Below are 26,514 nucleotides of genomic sequence, written 5' to 3' on the forward strand. Positions count from 1 at the left end.
GAAAGAAAGAAAGAAAGAAAAGACATTTATTGTAAAGACCTTCTACAAACAGCGCCACCTCAGTTACAAAAAAGAACTTACTCACTAAACACTTAAAGCTAGGTACAATGGTAGTTATAGAAAAAGGAGTAAGGTAAGGGTTAATGAAGTAAGGTAAGGGTTATATGGCATTCATCCCTCCTCATCACATGCCCATACCACGCTAACCTACTACTTCTTCTCCGTTACTGGTAAGGTGGTGGTGGTAAGTTGACTGTAGTACTGGGACTATATATGGGTAGTTACGGTATCCACCTAAAGTGGAGATACTGTGATGAAATGGAGATTCTGTTTGTTTTAAGGTTCCTACGCTCAAAATGGCTCTGTATGCAAACCTGGAGACGTCAACTGTACAAAAGGTATACCTTAAATATTATATAATTATACCGGTGTAAAGATGTGTGTGTGACAATTGTTCAATTTTTTTATGTATATATTTCTGGGCCACCTGTGTTGTCACTCTTTCCCTTTTGTCTTATATTTAAGGATGTAACCGGGAAAGCACTACTATGACAAGCGGGACATTTACTTCCATTTTTTTTATATTGTTAGCATTCTCATAATAACAACATTGTGACTTGTGAGTCGAATAAAATAACCAAAAAATAATAAATCAATCAATATATTTTTAATCAATCAAAAATAATCAATATATTTTATCAGAAAAAGTCGCCCATGAAATTCATTTGACATGCTTTAATAGAACATTAAAATAATACTTTTTTCGTAGTCATGGATAATGTTTATTATAGTTATTCGATAATAGTTATTTACGATACAAGTGCGGAGAAGAGGAAATTCGAAACGAGTGGCGATAAATTAAAACACGACCGCAGGGAGTGTTTTAAATCGACACGAGTTGCGAATTACCTATTCGCACGTGTATCGTACAACGTTTTACAGTACATATGGCCCTTTAAACTTTCGACATATGCACGAAAAGTGCTCTTTTACGCACTAGTGCGAGAAAGTAGCACCATATGTACTGTAAAGTTTTTTTTTTAATTGGCCCTAAAATTATTCACGTTCATTCGATTCATGTGTAAAAGACTATTTAAATATTTTTATTAAATCGTAGCTTTGTCATTGTTTAGGTACAAATGAAGTACATAGTAGGCTTTATGACAAAGAGCGCCTGTTGCGAGAAATATTTAACATTTAGTTTTTCGGTGAAGGAAAATATCGTGAGGAAACCTGCATACATCTGCTAATAAAATTTAAACGTGTATTAATGTATTCCTCAACCGGCATTAGGCCAGGATGGGGACTACAGTCCAAGCCCTCTCATGCATGAGAGGCCTGTGCCCGCAAGAGGCGGCCTCCCAAATAATGACGTCATCAAAATCGCTGTTAGGTACTTGGTACTTTATCACAAAAAGTTATGGCAATTTTAGTCGTTCTTTTTTTTAAATGATTTATTAGTTTGTCTCTAAAGATAAAGATATTTTATTGTGTAAATAAAGGTGCTAAACTACTTACATTGTTTTTTTACTTATATGTGGTACAAAACCAACAAGCAAGTAAGTGTCATCTGACCCCCGTACTAGTGTGAACTGTATCACGGTGGGTCAGGATTCACCGTCCTTACATTTTATTTTCAACACGTACCAATCCATTTATAATTAACATGTGTATTAGTTTGCTGCATTATTTATATTTTGTATTACAAGATAATATTAATAGAAACTTAATATTTAACATGACGACAGGGTAAACAAATGATGAATAGTGAAAAATTTTGTTAGCATATGAACAGCGGCCGTTGCCGTATATGTAAAAACTTAAGATTATTTTTGTTAGACCTTATGTTTAATTTATATTGATATTTTTTTTTTTTCAAGTAACGACTCATAAAATTTGTTAGTTTACAATATTAATTCTTATCCTTAATGTTAGTACATAATTAATAAGTTACACAAAATATGGGCTGCAAGAAACATGCATCTCACAGCAGTGCCTCAAGTATGGACAGTCAAACCTGTCCGCAATAGAGCGCAGGATGGGGTTGGGGCTGGCCCGCACCCGGCGCACCAGGGATGAGCATCGCTTGCGTATGGTTGCGTAAAAGCAATCCATACGCGCCATAATGTGTTAAGCACGCGTACAACTAATGTGTGTGTATGTGAGTGTTACACTAAGTTTTTTAGCAATTTTTCTGTGTTATCGTAATCAAGTTTTTGTGGATAACCTTATATATTCAAAAACAATGTCGTATTTCTTGCTACGGTCTCCACTATCACGCCAGTTCAATATGTTTCTTTGTACGCCATCCTTCAGATAACCTCAGCCGTGGCGTATTGTCCTCCGGCTGCGTGGCACACTACTTCCGTTTATACGTGACCCGTCGAATACCTCCTCGTAACTACCTATACTTCCACGAGGTACTTCAGGGAGTGGAAGATGCGAGAAACTTAAACCCAATTACACCGGTAGGTAAAATGTTTTCTTTTTTCAGCTGAGGTAAGGATCTGAGGGTGTGAGTTAAGAAAAGTTTTATGAACAAGAGTGTGCACAGGTTAACAAAAGGTCTCAGTATTGTCTGAGGGCCTACCGTGAACCACGTTCAACGTGTTGCCTCTCTGTCGCACTTGTATTTTTGTACGTAAGTGTGACCGGGAGGCAACACGTCGAACGTGGTACGCGGTAGGCCCTCTGAGCCGTCCTATGAGGACTTACTATTAATCATATTTTAATTGTCCGCAAAAAAGGCACGTTTAAAAAACATAGATGCGATTATAACTTTTTACCGATAATATTGGTTTGTACAGTATTTTTTCCACTTACAGCCTAAATTCAGGATTGTGGGAGGAAAATCTATTGACATAAAAGATGCTCCATACCAAGTTCTGTATGGTGAATATTGTGGCGGAACCCTGATCGCACCGGAGTGGGTTCTCACGGCAGCTCATTGTAGGTAAGTTGGTTAGATTTACAGTGGGGAGTGGAATAAAAATAAACATAATTTATTTAAGAACACGTATTGCATGGTAAAACAAAGACTTAAAGTTAGTGATGTTTTACATGTCATGTGCCTGAACTAGGATTCCCTGTTTCAGGCGAGTGAATGATCAGGAATGAATGATGAACGAAAGTTTTCACACGCAAGTAAAATATAAGATGAGAATTCTTAATTTAACCTTTTTAAGAAATAAAAGAAATTAAGGAACATAAGGATTTTGCCCCACTTTCTGAATTAAGGACATATATTATATTCGTAATCGCATATAATAATGTGTTCTTTAATAACAATATTATTTAGGCAGTTGTATACTGCGCATGGGATGGAAGTTGTTGTGCGTGAGGCTTCTCTCAACCGTTCAATGCTTCCTTTTAGATTCTTGAGGAGGTTTAAGAGAAGTATTTGTCTTTGCTAAGATTATTTTATATATACTTTCAGAGAAAAAGAAACCTTCATTCTAGTCGGATCCACCTTCCGAAGCCTAGCAGTCCGCTACAACATCTGCGCTCACTACACACATCCGTATTGGAGCATGAGCAATAAACTACATCCCCACGATTGGGACTTCCAGTTGGTGCTGCTGGAGAAACCTGTGCCTACTACGCCTATGTCAAGACCTATTGCTATAGGGAGGTTGACTGATGTCGTGCCTGGTGCTATGGTGGCGGTCAGCGGGTGGGGACATTTGCAATATAAGGTGAGATACTAGTGCTGCTGGAGAAAACTGTGCCTACTACGCCAGTCTCGGCCTATTGCCATAGGGAGGTTGACTGATGTCGTGCCTGGTGCTATGGTGGCGGTCAGCGGGTGGGGACATTTGCAATATAAGGTGAGATACTAGTGCTGCTGGAGAAAACTGTGCCTACTACGCCAGTCTCGGCCTATTGCTATAGGGAGGTTGACTGATGTCGTGCCTGGTGCCCTGGTGGCGGTCAGCAGGTGGGGACATACGCAATATAAGGTGAGATACTAATGCTGCTGGAGAAAACTGTGCCTATGTCAAGACCTATTGCTATAGGGAGGTTGACTGATGTCGTGCCTGGTGCCTTGGTGACGGTCAGCGGGTGGGGACATTTGCAATATAAGGTGAGATACTAGTGCTGCTGGAGAAAACTGTGCCTACTACGCCAGTCTCGGCCTATTGCCATAGGGAGGTTGACTGATGTCGTGCCTGGTGCCTTTGTGGCGGTCAGCGGGTGGGGACATTTGCAATATAAGGTGAGATACTAGTGCTGCTGAAGAAAACTGTGCCTACTACGCCAGTCTCGGCCTATTGCCATAGGGAGGTTGACTGATGTCGTGCCTGGTGCTATGGTGGCGGTCAGCGGGTGGGGACATTTGCAATATAAGGTGAGATACTAGTGCTGCTGGAGAAAATCGACGAATACTCGACTCCAAAGTCTGGAGCATCGTCGCAAGGTTGCCAGCCTGTTGATCTTTTATAGAATAGGTACATTTCGGAGAGTGTGCCGAGGAACTGCACAACCTTATTCCTGCGTCCCCTTTTTACCATCGGACTACAAGACAAACAGCACTCCGGCATCGCTTCATGATAGGAACTCCCAAAATACGCACGAAGCGTTTTGCTTCCACATTTCTTATGCGAAATTCCAAGGAGTGGAACGCCCTGCCCGAGTCTGTGTTTCCGCATGAGTGCAATCTGGGGCTCTTTATGGCAAGAGTTAATAGGTATCTCATAGGTAAGCGTGCTCTACCCACCGTAGACCGCATCATCACTTACCATCAGGTGGGATCGTGGTTATTCACTTTTAAAAAAAGTGCCTACTACGACAAAGTCTCGGCCTATTGCTATAGGGAGGTTGACTGACGTGGTGCCCGGTGACGTGGTGGCGGTCGGCGGGGGGGGGGGGGGGGGGGGGGGTGCTATAGGCAGGTTCATCTTTGCGCACTTCATGTACATTAACAATAAACTGCATCCACATGATTAGGACTTCCAGCTGGTTGTGTTAGAACAGAATAAACCTGTGCCTACTACGCTATGAATTGAATTGAATTGAAATTCTTTATTTCGAACTTGACGTCCATAGGGTTAGGTCATACAATAACTTAATCTAGAGTTAGTATTACAAGTAATTAGACAAAACAAACAGAACAAAACATTACGTAACAGAACATTACATTTATAAGTTTCGCGGCGGAGCAGCAACAGGTGCGTGTAGCTGCATGTACCGCTTGACTAGGGGCGAGTCCCAACGCTGCGCCAGCGTACTTAGGATGCTGTTCGTGCTGTTTCGGCTGCGATTGAGGAGTGACGCGCATCGCTTCCTCATGATGGCATAAAAACAGTCTGTTTGAGCCTCAGCAAACATCGCTGAGGCACTACAATACCGCGGCAACCTGAACAGCATCCTAAATGCATCATTGTATTGAACACGCAGAGCGCCGTACGCCCTCTGCGTAAAGTTAGCCCACAGACCGCACGTGTAGAAAGTTTGACAAAAAGCTTTGAACAATATTAACTTTACTTCTTTACTACCACGTGCAAACCTGCGGGCCAACATGTTACAGCGGACACACAGCGCTCGGCGCTCCCGCTCGATGTCCTCGACGTCAGACAGTGTGTCTGTGACCCAGTGGCCCAGGTACTTAAATTTATCCACTCTCTTTAACGGAGTTCCGCAAAGCTTAACCTCCTGCATTTGGTAACTTTTGTTGCCTGATTTAAATTGCAAGAGCTCGCTTTTAGACGCGTTGTACCTAAGCCCATGGGCCTCAGCATACGTTTCACAAATGCCTAACATTTTTATTAGACCCCCCATCGAGGGGCTCAGCAGCACCATGTCATCAGCATAGCTTAAGTTGTTGACACACATGTCCTCTATGTGACATCCTACACAAGCGCTGCTGAGCTCCTCGATGAGGTCATTTATATATAGATTGAACAATGTAGGAGAGCTCAATCCACCCTGTCTGACCCCGCACTGCATCACGTACTCCTCGGACAAGGCACCCGCCCACTTTACACAATTTTTTTGGTTACCATACCAATACTGAAAAAGAGAGATGACGTCACGGGGGACCGTCGTCTCCTTGAGTAATTTCTTCCACAATAGGTCGTAAGACACCATGTCAAACGCCTTCGACAAATCCAAAAAACAGGCAAATATCGGCGTCTCGCGTGACGTATAGTAATGGACGGTCTGCTTTAGACATAGGATTGCGCTTTCGGTCGATAGACCCGGCCTAAATCCGAATTGAGCATCATTTAGTTTAATATTTTGTCCTAAAATATCATCAAACAAACCGTCCAATACCTTAGCCACAACAGTGGCGAGCGATATAGGCCTGTAATTGGACATGTCAGAGGCGTCCCCGGTTTTATTTTTTATGACAGGCACAACTATTGTTTTCATAAGTTCTTCAGGTAGGTAACTGTGACTAATACATAAGTTATAGAACATTGATAAAACTACTGGTAAATGCACACCCGCATGCTTGAGATGCTCAATACTAAGGCCGTCATGTCCCGGTGATTTTCCCCTATGCATCTGACTAATTTTACTAGCGACTTGCTTGGCCGAAAATCTAACGAGCGGGGTACCGACTTCATCCTCAGTATCAAGCATCCCAAACGCTTGGCGTGTGGATCCATCTGTGAAGTGTCGCTGGAAAGCATTAGCGATGGCAGTGGGTTCCGAATAGTTGGCGACGCTCACAGGAAGGCCCGCCCTAGGATTCAATTTAGCGGTATTTTTCCAGAATTTTCCAAAGTTCCGATTCGAATAATTTTTAGCAATAATGTCCATTTTTATATCATGCTCATGCTTTTGACAGTACTTCAGCTTGTTTTTAAAAAGTTTTTTAGTTTCACTCATCTTACTGTAGACATAACCAGAAGTCGGTTTACCATACACTACCCACCATTGAAACCAAAACCGGGCCTCCCGGTGAGCCTCACCGACGTGTAAATTCCAGCCCGTTATGTACCTATTCTTTCCACGCTTAACATACTTATAAGATTCTTTCGCGGCTAATTTGAGTACAGATATAATGTTATTATACAAATCTCTTAACTTATTTTTATGATCGGTATTTGAACACATTTTATCTGCACAGGCAGAGAATTCAGTAGGAAAGTGAATAAACTTTAGTTTGTTCGTACAATAATTTGTATATTTTTCTACTTGTAACAAATCCCTTTCTCCCCATTGCACCCTATCAATCGAACACGATTGGTTAGTTTGAACTTTCGCCTTAATCATCTTAAAATCACATTCCAATAACAAAGGGTAGTGGTCGGACCAATATACGTTGTATAACACCGCCGCACTAACAACCGTGGAACGTGCAGCGCTTGTCACCACACAGTGATCAAGCCATCGTCTAGATCCGTGGGCATCACTGACAAAAGTGTAGGTATCACTCGGTAACATATCCATATCTACACATGACAGGTACTGTTCGGAGCAAAAACTTAAAAGTTCCCGTGAGAACGACTCACCCGGGTGCGCGTTGAAGTCCCCAAGCACGAAGACGGATTCCACATCGTTACTTTCCACAATCGATTGAATTTCACCTAAACATTCCGTAAATTCACTTACGTTATCCGCGCAGTCAGTCGGCATATATACCGACATAACGATCACAGACCGGTCATTGAGTACTACCTTGATAGCCACTAGCCTCACACTATTGCACTGAATGACAGCAACACACGGAAACAACGCCTTCCTCCACAGTAGCGCTACGCCGCCGTGTGGTCTCCCTCGAAGTACTTGCGCTGATGAATCAACCGCTGACTTGCCCGTAAAAGCAAATTCCTTATCAATGGTGCCAAGGAAAGAGATATCATGTTCCATCAACCATGTTTCCTGCAATCCGATTATTCCCGCAGTGTGACACAACTTACGCACACATTCCACAGATCTAACAATATTTTTACAATTAAAGCTTATTAATTTTGTCGTATCTTCCATTAAAAAAGAACAATAAAAATTTAGTTAATATCTTCATTTCCATTATTCCGCGAAAAATTCACAAAACGACGAAACGCCACCCCATCTGGCCAGAAGTCATCCCTTAAAAATAAATCTAATTTATGTTTGGGTACAAAGACTTTGTAGGCATCATAATCTTTTTGAATTTTCATCGTCATTTTTTGCAACCTCACGCTAATACTAGTTTTACTCCTTATATACTCGGTAATATCACCCGCGGCCGTCTCTTTTGCAACATTATATATATAAACAGGGACTTTGATATCCGCCGCCTTAAACTTATTCTCAGAGGATAGTATTGCTTTTCCCTGTTGCCCAATAAATTGGTTTCTAAGTTTCTTTCTTTGAACCAGTAGCCAGTCTCCATCAGGAACCTGCGGTTTAAAAATACCACCCTCCGCTACTTTAGAATAAGGTGTATTTCGTTGCAAGTGACACGTCTCACTCGTATCGTTTTGTCTCTGCGGCTCGATCTCGGGTGGCGATGTTATACGCTCAGCTGGCGGGTGAGTCATCGCCTCGCGCGGCGCAGTCGGGGCCGCCGGCGACTCAGACGGTTTTTTGCTGCTCAAGCGCTCGCTAACAGGAGATGTGGGTACGCTAGATGTCGGAACCGTGCGCAATATTTGAGTACCCTCCGTTGACGAAAATGTATTTATTTGTTTTTCATCAAACTTTTCTACGGACACCTCGGAATCATTTGGTTCATGTCGCAGGCCCATTGGGCCACTATTACACTCAAAGCTATTATTACCAACATATGCCCCTCTTTTGTAGTTTATGTTTCCCACGTAGTTATTTACTAACGACGTTTTCTTGAGGTTATCTAACTCGGCCTTCACTAATTCCAACTCTTTCTTGGTGGCAGTTTCATTGATTAACATATCGGTTTGACTTCGCAATTCAACAAGATCACGTAGAATCTTTGAAGCGTCTAGATGGCTAAACGTTACGGGCGGTAATTTGTGCAACTCTCTAGCCACAAAAACTGGAATTTCGTCCACGTTACTATTTTTCATCGTGACAATTATGTCGTCCAAATCACGATTTCCTTTTCCATCGCCCTTGCGTTTTGTCAGTTCCTTTGTCTTAGACAAGGATTCAAAAAGTAACCGTTTTGCAGTTGCGATGTCGCTTTCAGAAAATGCAGTAACACATATACGTCTCAAGCTCGGTTCATCCATTAGATGCTGTTTGTTGCTAATATACGCCAATACCTCGTTTATCACTAAATTACACGATCCACACTTCACGAGATTAGACATTGTTAATAATAACAACCACACCACTCGCGCTCACTACCGTTCGTATGCGCGGGCGACGCGAGACGCGAGACGCTATGTCCCGACCTATTGGGAGATGCCGTGCCTGGTGCATTGATGGTAGTAAGTGGGTGGGGACATACGCAGTATAAGGTGAGATACCTGTTAAGTGGTGGTGTTGAAGAAACCTGTGGCCACAACGCCTATGTAAAGACCTATTGCAGTAGGTAGGTTGGGAAATATATGTAGTACGTTGTGCCTTGGTGGCACTGTATAAACTGGTATATACTCATACTCATTTATTATTATCTTTTTATTTATCTTTCTTCTTAAGTTAGGCTTTTTACAATATGAGTATAATCATAATCATAATATATTTATTGTGACTATAGGTAAAAAAAAAGGTGTTACATTTTATGGGTACTAAAACCATAGCCTACCATCTTAATGGCGTACAATATTTCTTAAAGCTAACAATAATATTTAATGTCAAAAGATAACATAATTAGAACCTATATTAACATAATTATATTTGGCTAAGCATAATAAATTATAATTAAGACTATAAAAGTAAAATATAAAAACACTTACAAAACATTACAAAAAAATATATAAACACATTATAAAAAACCTAACCTAGGGTGCCGCCGGCAGCGGGGCAGGGTCCAAGCTGCCGGTGGTCAGGGCCGCAGAGAGAGGAACCGGCGGACTATCCGCCAAGATCACCGCCTTCTGCATCTGACCCTTGATCCAACCACCCAGCGAGAGTCTCTCTAGGTGTTGGTCGAGACTCTTCGCAATGAGACCGTTCGCTGACACGACTATAGGAACAATGATTGTCGTCAACATTCCACATAGCGGTTATCTCGTGAGTCAAGTCTAGGTACTTGCTGGACTTGTCCTTCTCGGCCTTCACGAGATTCTCATCATGGGGGATGGTGACGTCGACAAGCACAGCCCGGCGCTGCGTTCGATCTATCAGCACGATGTCAGGCTTATTGGCTACAATAGTCCTTATTATTATTAATAATTATTTATTTCAGATAATTCTTTTATCCATAGAATTGTTAGTTTGGCTTATGACTACGTTAGTTACTTACTACTACTAAATGATTTAATTATTAACACATAGTTCAATCCAGAATTTCAAGAAGGTACATGTGTAATCCACCCTGTCTGCTATGACCTTGAGTATACTGTTGTGACTGCCCCGAATTTATGTAAAATACAAGTCAAAAATTAATACACACTATGGTTACAATAACTTAGTATAAACTGTTTAGATACATTGCCTAATTAATTTGTTCGTTACCCAAAATTGGGTCATTGGACCGTTATGATAATTTTGATTTACTTAAGTGATCAAGGCATAAAACCTTTTCGGACCTTTCAAGCGCCTATTTGATTTTTACTATAAATATTTTATGAGTTCTGTTATCCTTTAGGATTAAAATGAGATGAAAGTGCGTAAAAATTGGATAGCATTAATATTCGTCTAGAAACGTAGAAGCGGACGAAACGGCGAAGGTCGACCCATATCAATCGCGTTACTAAATTATCATAACCTCTACGAGTTTTTGGTTGGGTTGTAAAAATATTAAATGTTAGGCTTAGATAAATATGCCTTAGAATTTCTATTATGTACGTGATTGTACAAGGGTAGAAACGTGAAAGAGGGGGAGGGGAGGCAGGGGATGGAAATATAACATACTACTTACTACTTGTACTTGCACTTTTGTTTTTGTGTACTTTCTATTTGTGTGTGCTAACGAATAAATTATTTCTATTCAATTCTATTCTATTCTATATTATACTACCGTCATTTATTTATATGAGATGTAGGTTAATAATATTCCATAATATACGAACTGTATTTGGCGAACAATACACGTAACGCTTTTTTTTATATGGTAGGTATGATTAAGTTTACGTACCTATTTAACTTCATTTATTTAACGATCACTTAATGTGTTTCATGATAAACATGCATTAGCCTGAAATCGGCGATGGTACCTAACATAAATTAACCTAAATAAACACCTAGGTTTTATGAAATAAAACTATGAAAACGGATTATATCGCGTATATTGAATTTATAATACATCCCGACGTTTCGAACTCTTTACAGCGTTCGTGGTCAACGGGTGACGCTGTAAAGAGTTCGAAACGTCGGGATGTATTATAAATTCAATATACGCGATATAATCCGTTTTCATAGTTTTATTTCATGAGTAACTATCGCGGTAACCGAAGACAATATTACCTAGGTTTTAATTCTAGCAAATCACCAATGCCTAGCATATAAAAAAATGGTTAAAACAAAATAAGCACAAGCGGGATCACTTGAATCTATAAATTTTAATACGTAGGTATTTACGTCAAATTCTCATCAGATAATTATATGTTGTATGTATGTGTGTGCATAAGAAAAAAAAAATTAAAATATTATAGGACATTCTTACACAGATTGACTAAGTCCCACGGTAAGCCCAAGGTGGCTTGTGTTATGGGTACTCAGACAACGATATATATAATATATAAATACTTAAATACATAGAAAACACCCATGACCCAGGAACAAATATCTGTGCTCATCACACAAATAAATGCCCTTACCGGGATTCGAACCCAGGATCATCGGCTTCACAGGCAGGGTACCCACTAGGCCAGATCGGTCGTCAATTACATACAGCTGTGCAATTTTTTAAGGATATTTTTTTTCAGAAAAGCGTAATGCAAGACCATTTACGTCGCGTCTACGTACCGATCATACCTGACGATATCTGCAGGATACTGCCGAATGTGAACTACCACAACATTACCGATCGTATGTTTTGCGCAGGATTCCTTAATGGCACTAAGGACGCATGCCAGGTAAGACAAATAAGACCGGTACTGATCGCACTTAAACTATCGTGAGACATATTTCAAAATATTTAGATCAGTACGGTTTTTACTCACTATTATTTTTAGTCGCTTTTGGCGACATGTGAAAAATAATAGTGAGTAAAAACCGTACTGATCTAAATACCGGTATTGATGTAGGTGGCCGATCGTAAAATCCGGCAGATCATGAAATTCCTCGGCATATCGTGAAATGTGAAAAACATTGTCTCCTGAGACAAATTAGCCCCGCAAGCGGAGCTCCTATTTCTATATAGACAGTTTGCCCTATTGGTTTTATGTGACTACGTACTGTCAAAACATTACATAGCAACTTTACGGTTGGCCTGATTTCACGATCGGCCGCCGACATGGATGCTGATTATGATACCATAATTGATATCGATGGTAATTAATACCGGTAAATGTTATCGACAATTACACGGTCCTAATTGGTTCGTGCTGCCGTGCTGCCGTATATTTATCTTACTCCAATCGAATCGTCGAATGTGCATAACATCCAAAAGTTTATAAACATTTTACGTGACTACTATACCCTCGTAAGGCCCACCATACAAAGTTTCCCTATTTTCAATTTGAACTTTGCTGTATAGAAGATTAGGGTGACTTTCGTTTGTTTTAGAAAACAATGAAACAAAAGAAATGCTATTTAATTCAGTTAGTGTAAGGTTCAAATTAGATTGAAACAGAGTGTACATTGTAATGCACATTGGGCCTTACGAGGATACATATATAAAAATGAATTGTCATAGATACCATCATTTCACGCGACAGGTATAATGTTTCAAACCCAATAAAATAAATGATGCTCAAAGCTGCGCGCGTTACCTTCCGAAACTTTTTTTATTACAAAAAAAATAAAGCTTTACAAGATTGAAAGGCCAGGGTTACACGCGAGCTCCACAAGGAGCTCGGAAAGCGGTTGAGGGAGGCAACGGGGGACCCTCGCGCGGGCAGCTTTCTTGCGCAAAGGCTTGCTATCGCGATACAGCGCGGGAATGCTGCCTGCGTGATGGGCACCTTGCCAAGAGGTCAGGGTTTGTTATAGGGATTTTTTTTCTGATAGGTTTAGTTTTATTTCTTTTTATTTTATAAGTAGTCATAATTTTGTTTCATACAATTGATGTAAATGTTATTTATCATCTTTTTAATAAAGCTTAAGTCGTTCTTACTTGTTTTAGATTTAAAGAGTTAAAAAACTTAATCCTGTAGAATGTAGATGCATGAACATTTTATTCCATAATTATATAAAATACAATGAAATAAAATATAAACTAACTGAATTACCACGTCCAACTAGTCGGCCCGGCATGGACACCATAACGCGCCATTTCCTCTGTATCGCAAGGGACGATGAGAGTGGTACGCGCCAGCCCTAAATCCCCTGTGGTGTTGACTAGCCACCTAAGTGTCCTCATGAACCCTGTGCTATATTATATTCCTTTATTTCCAGGGTGACTCGGGTGGACCAGTAATATACAACGGCAAACTAATAGGCCTGGTCTCATTCGGAGTGGGCTGCGCGTTACCAGACCAGCCCGGAGTCTACAGCCGAATACCGTACGTCAGAGATTGGATCCGTGAGGTCACGGGTCTACCGCTCTAATTTACCGGTATGATACCAGAATAGGAAATACCGGTATTATTTCTGGTATCATTTAATCTAACATGTTTATTTTAAGTTCACTAAAATAAATAATTACCGTAAGGTCGGGGTACTTTAGCCCTGCAAGGTTACTTTGTCCATATAACATTTTTTACTTTCGCGTTTTGCACACATATTAAATCACATTTAAAATCGGGTCTATCGCGAATTAATTTTGTTACCTTTATTTGCAAAATTATTGAAAATAAGTGCATCATTTCGGCGTTAAACGTAAGTTTGGCGAACCTAGTAAAGTTTAAAATGTACCATACTTTTTTGAAAAATAATTTAAAAAGAAATATATATACCGACGTTTCGACACAGGTTTTACTTTGTCCATGCATGAAAATAAATTTTATTGAATTAGTAAAATCTTAAAAACAACACTAAATGCATACACAAAACCAGATTATCACAATGGCGTTTTTAAAAATATTACTAAAACCTATTCAATAAAATAGGTTTTCACGGGTGGACAAAGTAACCTTGTACTCGTAGCGCTAAAGTAAGCAACCTAACGGTATTAATAACGATATTACCATATTCCAATTGAAAATTTAAAATCCCAGGAGTCTACAGTCAGTATCGATACCAGAATAGACTTGATACCGGTATTTCTGGTATCTGTTTTAATCATTGGTATATTTTTTTAAATCTGGTAAAGTGTTCCAGTTAACACTACACTGCAACAAAATGATGTTTAATTTTATACAAATCATCACGAAAATCATTCACAAATAAATAAACACATTTGATACCGGTTTCGTGAAGCTATAATATCTAATGTAACATATTTATTTTTTAAGTTCACCACAATAAATCATTATTTATGACGATAATACCATTTGTTTAATTTGAGTGTTGAAAACGAATTCCGTACGTTAGAGATTGGATCTGTGAGATCACGTGCCTACCGCTCTAATTTACCGGTGACTTCATACCGGTATTATTTCGGGTACCTATCTGCTTTAATCATTGGTAAACTGTTTTAAATCTGGCACTTTTAAAGTGTCCCCATTAACATCCTAGAGCAGCAAAATGATGCTAAATTTAATAAAGAATCGTTAACACACACAGAAATAAACCAATTGGATACCGGTTTTGAGAAGCTGTTATTATACCTTAAATGTAGTAGTGAAACATAATTAATATATTTATTGTTTAAGTTGAACAAAATGAATCATTATATTGTCTTCGGTTACCGCGATAGTTACTCATGAAATAAAACTATGAAAACGGATTATATCGCGTATATTGAATTTATAATACATCCCGACGTTTAACGCTGTAAAGAGTTCGAAACGTCGGGATGTATTATAAATTCAATATACGCGATATAATCCGTTTTCATAGTTTTATTTCAAAATGAATCATTATTAATGACAGTATTACCTTGTTTAACTACTTTGTAAATTAAAAACCCCATTCAACTTAAATGAATTAAATTGGATCATTCATTACACAACTTAGTGAATTAATACGTAGGTAGTCTATAATATTCACATTTGCCAAGTAATTGACCCTGATTTTTCCTGTGTATTAGAAGGTTACATGTCTGAGCAGTCACTTTCGGAGAAATGTATTTCTACCACTAGGAAACACGTCAAATTATTTTTATTCAATATTTGGTTGGTTTCAAAAGAGATACAAAAGGGGGTTAAAGTTTTTGGTATGTCCTGACGAGCACTGTCAAATTAAGGGTTTACATTTACATTTTACATTGCCCAATTAGTTTAGATGATAGATGGCACTTTTTCAAAATATTATCTTAACAGAAACGTAGATCCCCGCGAATTTCAGGCTATTTTAAGAATACACATACAACACGATAAAATATTAAAGTCACAAACGCTTTTGTCTATTTATATAACCTAGTTCCCAACTATCACCTTTATTACTAAAGCAATAGAGTCCTATACTAACAACCAATAGAAAAATTCTGTATGTGTATTTCAGCAACAATATTCCTTGCCTAAGGCCGAATAATTGAACGGAACTATGCGGCGCGATCACGAGTTGATTTTTCGTATTACCCACACATCCCTTCGAGGATGCACGGTGGGGCACACGGGACGGTATTTCATCAATACAAGCGGTTTTTGTTACGTAATATATTTTTAATTTCTCATGCTCGAAAAGTGGGTCATTGTTTATCTATGAAGTGTGCAGAAAATGATACGTTTCTGCGCTAGGGCGTTCTACTTTCCAAGCAGTTTTTTTTTACTTTTTTACACACACATCAAGTATGCAAGCTAATATTGAAGAAAATATCATTTAAATAATATTTTTTTGCGATAATAACATTACAAGACAGGGTATAATTCGATTTAAAAGCTATAATGTAAGCAATTAAATACATACCGTTAACAAAATTTAGTTATAAATAAAGTAAATAAAATAAATAAAAAGCTTTTATTTCAGGCATTTACCCATATTGCGTACAAAATTAAATACTACTTAACAACTAATTGACACTGTAAATGGGTGCCAGTCATGTTAAAAATAAAGAATTGGTATTCTCTCGGAAATCGACACATAGGTATCAGATATAGATAAATCATAAATCTAACTCCAGATAATTAATCCAATTGAGAGTTTCGTCGTATAATTTTATCAGATCTTCCAGTATATCGAGTAGATGGGCATTCTTGGAAAATATGTCGGATACTTTGCCCCTCGGCACCACAGTGACAGAGCGACTCCAACCAGCAGCTAGGATAATTATTTAATTTAGTACCGCGTTTTTACTCGAAATAATCACCCGTCTGTCCTCTCGCAGCTCAATCTGCATTCAACTCAAGTCCGCGCGAGTGTTTTCCAAGCGTTTTCACCGCAGAACGAATACCAATACCCCCCTCCCACCTTTAGGGGTGATTTATTTACAGTGCCGTCTCGCGTTTATTTGACTGCTGTGATTTTGACAATGCATGCAGATTTGGGCTTGGCTTGGCAGAGGTTAGTTATTCATGAAGCCTGTACCAAGTTTTGACAGTCCAAAGACTTTATTTAGAAGTCTGATAATAGGGATGTTGCCTGTATTTACAAATAAATTATTTCACACCATGCACGAAATAAAGCACCAGAAAATTATTAGAATAAACGTAGACAGCAGTTAATTTTTGACACAAATTCTATTGAATAAATCGGATAGAACTAAATAAAGTAGGTGACTTGACCATGACGTCACTTGTTGTGTTTTCATATAAATTCCATAGTGAATAAGCGCTTTGACAGTTTCAAAAACGAAACTGTTAATATTTTAAGGCATAATGTAAAGGATTATTGTTTTTTTGTAAGTCTGACTAATAAGAAAACTAATTTTAAAAACTTATTTAATCAAGAAGAAATTAAAGAAGATCGTACTGTAGGTACCTAAAGCATTCTTTTATATTTATTAAAATATTTGGGCCGTAGGATATGCTTAAATTATAAAAAAATACATTCAAAAATTGAAAAGTTAAATTCTTCTACAGCTTTCTTCCTTAACTATAACATCAAAATTTTTGAAACTCACGAACCACTAAAACGTACATTGAAACCTCTTTCGTCAAAACAGATAAGTTTGACGCTACGGCAAAACACCATTGATACATGCTTAGACGACAGTTATAATCATAACCCTTCCTTTTATCTATCTTTTATCTGTCGTGGGGGCCGATTTTTGAATTTCGAGCGCTCGATTTCGTCACTCGAAAATCTGTGGAAAACGGCGAAATGCTATTTTTGAAATACAAGCGATAGAAATTGGGAATCTAGTGGTATTGACCACTCGTTTTTAATTCTATTAGTAGTATTTAAGTACCTAGTAGTGCAGATTGTATTAAAGGTAGAACACGAAAACGAGCGATCGAAATAAAAAAATCGGCTCCCTGGTCTTACAATATAAATACAGATAAATGAAAAATAAAATTTATTCAACTTAATTTAATAAAAAATAAACTTAGCTTTAATAAGTAAATGTCACTAAGCAATTATTTTCTCTAAACCTCATTAAGATACCGATACCGGTTTCATACCGGTACGAAAGTAGTGTTATTACCGATCTTAATTTACCCGCCGCGAGCCCTAGGGAAATATAGCCTTCGGAATCGATATTGCATTGGAGGCGTTATGTCTAGATTTTTCTACGAAGTAGTACCGTCATGCTTGATATGTTTTCATTTTGCTCAAATAATGCACTAGAGCTAGACCATGATAAGTCTGCAACGATTTTGATAGCACACGCAGTGAAAGTGTTATGATGTCATACTTTCATAGAAGTTTGACTGTATATACCATAGTGCATGTCGCAATTCACGAGTTCTAAGTTCGGAGCAAAAAATATTATTATTACTTATATTTATTTTTCTCAAAAATGGACAGCAAAGTCGACGTTGCCGGTTAAAAAGTAAGTCGCGAAGTGCGTTGTTTATGGTCAGTCAAAAAATTAAAAAGTAAAAACATTGCAGTCTCGATTTCGGGACTGCAATGTTGCATACAAATTCCATTATTTGTCGAGTTCCAAACTTTTTAAAAGTTGAAGTGGCCATATCATATGTAGGCATAGGTCCATTAAACAGCCAAACAGATGATCAGTACTTATTATTATAATGTTGGTACCGCGACTATGTAGGTGTCTCAAATGGGTTGGCGTATTTTCAGCGGAAAAATACACTTCTATTTTTAATAAAAAAAAACGGCGGCAAAGCAAATCTTATTACTTTTTTCTGTGAAAATATATACATAAGAACGTTGCTTCTGTAAAATATGTCTATTATATTTGTATTTATTGCGCCATTTTTGAGAAAAGCACTATATATGACTCGGCTGGAAGGCTACTTGCTGGCTTCGGATTCAATTAAACGGACTTCCAAGGTCGTCCGTTTAAAACGAATCCTCAGCCAGCAAGTAGCTACTTCCGAGCCTCGACAATAATGTACTATTATTTTATTGAATATATAAGTAACACGGCATTACTGTAAAACCAGGCACTGTAAAACTACAAAATAAAAGAAAATACGAGACAAAGAAAATCAATACACATAAAAATGAAATAATAATTAAACGTTGGATTTGGGCGACGACGTAACAGAGTGGCTCCGTAGCGTCGTCTACCTACACTAAAACACTTAATACCGTAAAATGGGGTGACTAGGTTTCGCTGGGAGAATTGGGAGAGAAGGTTTGAAAGGGGGGTGAGATGGGTTTTTAGGGCTACTGCTACAAAAATAATGTATTCCAATTTAAAATGGAATTATAGTACTACTCATAATAAAAAAAATCGATCCAACAATCTTCCAAAATCACCTTTGTAGGAAAACCCATCTCACCCCAATTACGAGGGACTACGGGGTGAGGTGGTTTTTCCTGTTTATCGTCAAAGTTATGAAATGGAACTACTCAAAATAAAATAAAAACTAAAATACAAACGTCCGGAACACTTATTATATACACCACTCAGTTTGCATATGTAAAAATAAAATGTTATCGAGGTTTGAACGTCAGTTTTGCTCCTACTCACCCCATTTTACGGTACCTATTTACATATTGTATTGTATATATACTAATGCATATGTATAGTAAATATTAATCTGTTTGTCCTGCAGTGTTGGCTTAATCCTCCTGAAACAGTGAGACCTGGATTAGGAACTAATTTCAGTTGCGAACTAGATGACAGGTGCTTTGGACTTTAGTGATTACTCTACCTGGGAACTGCTAGGTTATCTTATAAACCTAAGGAAGTGTAGAAGGTAAAGCAACTATAGGTACGCTTTGATTAAGATTATTTATAGTTATTCTAGCAGTACAGTTGAGTCACTTTCGGCACAATTCGTGTTGTAATTTTTGAGCTATAGTCAAACTTTTATAGTTATTCTAGTTCATTGCCGTTTTCTATAGCAAACGAAGTATCGGACGCCTCGGCCCGGATCCGGACCATTCAAGCCTGTCATTCTAAACTTGGATTGTATGGCGACGGCTAGGTTCGTGTTACACTTAATCGTATATTCCGCAAAAAATACACTAAAACTTTAATCACTTTTCTTTAAAAACTTTATAAAGAAAAGTGATTAAAGTTTTTAGTAACCTAGAACCTAGCCGTCGCTTTACAATCGAAGTTTAGAATGACTTAGGCTAGAACGGTCCGGATCCGGGCCGAGGCGTCCGACACTTCTATTGCTATAGAAAACAGCAAAGAACTAGAATAACTATAAAAGTTTGACAGCCCAAAAATTCACAGGAATTGTGCCGAAAGTGACTCAACTATACTGCGCGCAGCTTGACAGTATAAATATTGCGCTTACCTAAGCGACCAACTCGCGAACGCGAAGAGAAGCGAAGCTGCGCGGCGCGGCGCGGCGGGCCCACAGCGTCACCCCGCGCCGCATCACTTGTAGTACGTTGTTCGCCTACACGCCTACGCTGCGTTACACATACATACCTACACATACTCATACTGGTGTACTTAGAAAACTTTTGGGCATTTGTTTTATCTTTCGGGCACAAGGCACCTAAATCTGTGTATGACCCAATCCTTAAAATGTCTTTTCCGTTGACATTTCCCGACACAAAAAGGGTTAGTAAATGAATGCGGCGACAGGACACGTGAGTCTGTCACGTCCGTGCCGTCTGGCAGCGACGCAAAAACAATAAGTCCGCCTGTTCCATTAATAATTGCCATGGGGCCATAGAAACAGCGGGCTTCATGTGAAATTTTGGAAAGACAGTAGCGCAAACTAGAGTAACTCGTCATCCGTACTAAAATAACTTGTTACGGTTTTGAACTGGTTTTGATACGACCTTGGCGATCGTTTTGGTGATTGGTGTACATTTTGCATGCATGCGTGAGCGTGAGCGATCTTCAAGGTATTAAAATAATATCACTCCGTAACAAGTTGTTAATCTGAATCCAGCTCCAGTCGGAGCTAGCACATGATTGGAGCGACAGTATCTCGCGGCGAGATATACTATCCGTCCCTCTTTAAATAACATAGTTAAAAAAAGACGGGTAGTCTATCAGGCCACGAGATACTGTCGTGCCAATCATGTGCTAGGCCTACAGTACGTCAATTAGGGAATTAAACACCACTGATTGCAAAAATGGCGGGGCCCTTAGGGGACGAGGAATAAAGGGAAGGTCAAACAATAATGGTTTGACGAAATCATGGCTACAACCGGCCAAGATTGTCCAGAGAAGGCCAAGGACAGGCAAAACTGGCTCAATCTCACAAGAGTGAATAGGCTGTTACTGAACCGGTGAGCTCCATCTTAGGCCCTGTCTTCACTTTCCATCAGGTGTGACTAGGGCCAATCGCCGATCAGTTTATAAAAAAAAAACTGGAGGAGGCGTTTACCCGTAAATGGGGTCTCTATAAAAAAATTGTGTAGGTAACATCGTAGAGAGTATTAAATGAAGGCTTTTTTTTATTTTGTTAATTAGGGTTCCGTACCCAAAAGGTAAAAACGGGACCCTATTACTAAGACTCCGCTGTCCGTCTGTCCGTCTGGCCGTCTGTCTGTCTGTCCGTCTGTTCGTCTGTTTGTCACCAGGCTGTATCTCATGAACCGTGATAGCTAGGCAGTTGAAATGTTCACAGATTATGTATTTCTGTTGCCGCTATAACAACAAATACTAAAAAGTACGGAACCCTCGGTGCGCGAGTCCGACTCGCACTTGGCCGGTTTTTTAATTTTTATTTAAAACTCCCTCTTATAAAATTGCGCATTTAGATTTAGATTTAGATTTATTTATTTCATAATATTAAATTACATTATAAATTATTTTGACTAAATCTATACGAATTTACGCATTGCGCTTCTCACCCGCCCGGCAACCCGCAGTTTGTATGGCCCCACATGTATGCAACGCCATTAATTATGAGTGCGTCACGCCGCCGTGTCACCTGGGTGACACGTCACAAATGACAGTAACACTAGTAAGTTACTATCATTGTTAAATGACGTCACGTAATTTCCTCATCTTTAAGCGCTTTCCGGGTTGCAAAGTGCTGGTTTTTACGAAAGCGACTGCCATCTAACTTACTAAGTAAGTGGAGTAACCCGGCCTTACTTGGATTGCATTAGTTGTTTTAGCTGGAACTCTTATATGAAATCTTTAGCTTTCTTCATCGCAATTTTACAAATTGACTCTTTTGAAATTGCGCATTGCGCTAGTTTTAATGAAATCCGTGATTTGCATGGCCCCACATGTATGCAACGTCATTAATTACGAGTGCGTCACGCCGCCGTGTCACCTGGGTGACGCGTCACAAATGCATCATCCGAATTAACTGCTCGTGACGCTTTGCATATTAACGTAATCTAATCCTTGCTAATTTTGTGACATACTTGTCACACTGGTTAAATTGTATTATTAATATAAAATACAGGTATGTTTATCGTGCAGGCTATACTATGCAGACATCGGAATTACGGACATCGGAATTCGGAATTTAAGGGACAAAATTCTATGACAGGTAGGGAGTATGTATGGAGGAGTCGATAAATTCAAGTATTTTTTTTCTTAAATTTTGGTGTTTGACGATTCTTTTGTGAAATTCTTATTATTAAGTTTGACATATCTATAATAATTCAATGTTTTTAAGAACAATAATAACTGCATCAATAAATTGCTCTGATATTTAGATTAAGGTAATATTTGTAAAACTTGACAATTTAAAAGTGCTCGTTGGCAAAATATTCTTTATTCAAATAGCTATTTGAATAAAGAATATTTTGACTTTGACTTTGAAAATATCGATATTTTATTGCTCTACAAGTTTCGTGTAATTTTTTTTAGTATAAAAATGAGACAAAATTGCACAATTATCTTCATCTTTATTTTAAAAGGATATTTAAAACTTGCAACTTGTTACAATACGATACAAATACTCTTCATTGCACACCAGAATACAGAAAACAATACAAGGAATACAGCAGGTAAACAACATAACTTAAAGGTCATTTAAAATATGCTTTGTTCAACTTTATCATCGTCTCCAAAATAATATTTACAAAAATATATGCACGTACAGAAAAAATACTGAGAATGATCACTGGTAAATGGAAAGCATCGATAATAGAACTTATCGATATTGGAACTCTCTACCTGTCATAAAATTTTGCCCGCTGAAAACCCGATGTCAGGACATTACGCTCAGGTCAATTCGAGTTTTAGTTATTCGACCTGTGTCCGATATAATACTGATCTATCAGAGTCAAAATAGACATTTTTTAAACCATAAACGTCACTTTTGACACTGGAATATCAGTACTATATCGGAAACATATAGAATAATTAAAACTCGAATTAGCCTGTTACGTCATATATTACGTCAAATATTACGTCTAGATACGATATGGATTAGTTATGTCAGTGTCAAAGTGACGTTTACTGAACTTCTTACTGTAATATATTTTTGTAAACCTGTGTTGTGTATAATAAAGTGATTACTACGACTACTACGTTTTTGTTCGAAGAAAAGTCACTTTTAAGTTGAAAGTGACTTTTCTTCGAACAACGATAAGGATTAGATGTGTGATAAAAGTTTTAACACACATCTAATCCTTATCGTATCTAGACGTATTACGATGTATCTTCAAGTTCGAAACAGACAGCTAGTCTCTATCTGCAATGTTTCAATGGTAATTAGTATGGACTACGATTCAGTTAGTGGTAATTCAATTGCTCTCTGTTACGCGAACAGTCGGGAGTTTTAGTTGCTCTTATTTTACTAGTCATAACTTAAAAGCGTTAAATATGTATGACCCTAGAGAATGACATAGCTTAGAATGAAGAAGCCGCCCTGAAAAAAACTGCTGAGTAAATTTATTGATATTGGTTATAGTGGTTATTGATAGTAGCAGCTATTAAAATAATTAAAATATTAATTTAAGAATAACGGCTTTCTATCTTAGTCAGTAGTCTTAGTTAGTGTCTTAGCCTACGAAACAGGAGGTCCCGGGTTCAAATCCTTTTAAGGGCATTTATTTGTATGTTTATCACAAATATATGTTCCTGGGTTGTAACGTTTTCTATGTACTCACGAGCGCCATACTTATTAGGTATACAACTTATTTATAGACTTAAGGTGACATTCCGATGTCAATTGCAGCTGCATTACTGTTGTCACATTACTGCGACGGCTTGGACGCGGGCACATCTGTCAATTTCCTTGATAAAATTGGGTGACGTTTGCACCACATTAATGTCGTGATGATGACATTCTATCTGTCACTCATTTTATTAAGGAAATTGACACAGACACTGCCCGCGTCTACGCCGTCGCAGTAATGAATCAAAAATATTGCAGCTTCAATTGACATCCGAATATCACCTCATGCACAATTTCGTACTCTGGGGGCCGATTTTTGAATTTCACGCGCTATATTTCGTCATTCAAAAATCTGTGGAAAACGGGGAATTGATATTTTAAAAATATGAGTAATAGAAATTCTAGTGTTGTCATTAAGGAGGACAACAACAAACGTGAACATCTGTACCCTTTTTAAGCAAATAAATGGTTCATGATATATTGAACTTATTCAAGGGAGTCACACGAAATCGAGCGCTCAAAATTCAAAAATTGGCCTCCTGGTCTCGAAGGGAAAAACAAGGCAAACACCGAGTTTAATAATAAACAACGTATTGTTCTGGCTGGACTAAACTCCACACAAATCCTCTCTATTTAAAAAAATAAATTAACAGTCTTATGAAAACTACATTGACTAAGCGCTATGTAGGATTTTCACTAGTTGTATAAACGACATCTACCGGGATATTTGGTAAAAACATCAAATTAGGCGATTTACACACCTTAAGTCTATAAATATGTGGTATAATAAGTAGGGTGCGTTGGGATACGATTGAATGGGTTTTCCATGAGGGGTTTAGAGGAACGTGGTTGAGTGAGTAAAAGGTACCGTTGACGGGTAGACAGACTAATTTATTAAATCATAATCAAGTGTTTTATATATCTTTAATCTACAGCGGTACATACATTATCTTAACCGAATCAGCGCGTGCTCTAACCTATACTAAGTTATCAGTACGGTTTTTACTCACTATTATTTTTAGTCGCTTTTGGCGACATGTTTCGGATTCTTTGGGAATCCATCCTCAGGCACGAGTGTCCGCGGCGGTTGTACGTCGTGCACTGCCCGAGCGACGAGGCGGGCGGGCGGGACGTCGTGCACTCACGACGTACAACCGCCGCGGACACTCGTGCCTGAGGATGGATTCCCAAAGAATCCGAAACGCGACATGTTTCGGATTCTAGCGAAAGCGACTAAAAATAATAGTCAGTAAAAACCGTACTAATAAATATTTTGAAATATGTCTCACGATAGTTTAAGTGCGACTATACTAAGTTATCGACACGCGCCGATAATGTTTTGCTGACCGCCATAAGGGGTAAGACAAAAAATCGTCCGTATGCATTACGGGCGACTTTTCATCTTATCCCGCTTGAAAAACCTATTCAATCTTACCCCAACGCACCCTATGACCCTCGGGAGAAAAGAGAGGTTTTCTTCAAAATACACTCGCTTCGTCTAATAGCGCTGTGCATCCGTCCATTATAATGGTTCTCGGCAGAAGAATCTTGTTATTAAAACGAAGAATATGAAAATAATCTGCTCCTGCCAATCCCCAGCCTCGGAGTGTTTTCGTGCCTTTTTTCGTAGATTCACCCATTTTTAATAGCAAATGTTTTATTCAAAGGATTTGCTTAGGTGCTCAAATTAATCAAAATCTTTCCCTCTTTTTATTTGGGCCATATTTCCGGATTGTCAATAGATTTCTTTTCTATCAGCGTGAGGCAAAGGACCGTTTTGTTTTAGTCTAAAAATGTGGATTTACTAATTTTTATACGGAATGAATTTTAAGAGATTAGGAGTCTTGAATATTGAAATTATCAAAAGGAAAGTTTTTAGAAACGACACTTGAAGAAAATAACTACAGAAGGATGAAAACTGACGTTGTTTAGCTGTTTTTTAGAACACATTAGTAGCAAACAAGCATACGGCCCGCCTGATGATAAACGGTCGCTGTAGCTTATGGAAAATGAAAAATTTTCACTCCTTTTCATGTTCAATGCATGTATATTTGTATTTATTATATTAAAGTATATAATTGTTTGCGTCTTCAGTTTGTTGAATTAAATGTTTATTGGCACTACCCGTTCAATGGTCGTAAGTTCTTAGTTTCCTGCTACCTAAAGACTATCTGGAAGAGATCGCTTCTTAGCGATAAGACTACCTGTTTTTACCTAGCATTTAACTGTATTTCATTTTCTGTCTATTTTTACTGTATGGCGCACATTTAAGTATATTTACTTACTTAAGCATTTCAAATGGGACTCGATTAATTTGAATTATGCAGCGCAGGTGAACAAACCACTTTCCTCAAGCACCGAACCGAGGCACGGTGGTTCGTGCGCCTCAGAAATGTGGACAAAATAATAAACTTAGCACTTTTTCATATTTATATAGAACAACGACATTTAAGAGGCAGGGAATTTGAGGGAGGTTTTTTTTATAATTAGTAGTATTTTAGTTTTGTCCCTTAGGTTTTAAGGTTTAGTTTTAAGTTAGAGTTTTGAATGATTCACGGTTAGTTTCACTAGACTTATATCGACCGGGACACGAACGCCAACGAGTGTGAACGCGACCGGACCAACAAGTGTGAATGCGACTGTTGGTAACGTTGAAAGTGAACGCAGCCGACGCGCAAGAATGAGGGTAGACAGAGCGCTGTCTACACAACTTTGA

The 26,514-nt window shown here is 38.5% G+C and overlaps 1 protein-coding gene across 1 annotated transcript; it reads left to right on the forward strand.

Moving 5' to 3' along the window:
- Window positions 1-1,299: 1,299 nt before the first annotated feature.
- Window positions 1,300-13,863, forward strand: LOC134751603 (trypsin-7-like). Its single transcript, XM_063687078.1, has 6 exons — window positions 1,300-1,393; window positions 2,317-2,468; window positions 2,826-2,953; window positions 3,437-3,695; window positions 11,943-12,092; window positions 13,576-13,863. The coding sequence occupies exons 1-6, from the start codon at window positions 1,300-1,302 to the stop codon at window positions 13,726-13,728; spliced, it is 936 nt and encodes a 311-aa protein (XP_063543148.1). The 3' UTR covers window positions 13,729-13,863.
- The last annotated feature ends 12,651 nt before the right edge of the window (window positions 13,864-26,514 follow it).

Source organism: Cydia strobilella, chromosome 22 (genome assembly GCF_947568885.1).
Source record: "Cydia strobilella chromosome 22, ilCydStro3.1, whole genome shotgun sequence".
Lineage (NCBI taxonomy): Eukaryota > Metazoa > Arthropoda > Insecta > Lepidoptera > Tortricidae > Cydia > Cydia strobilella.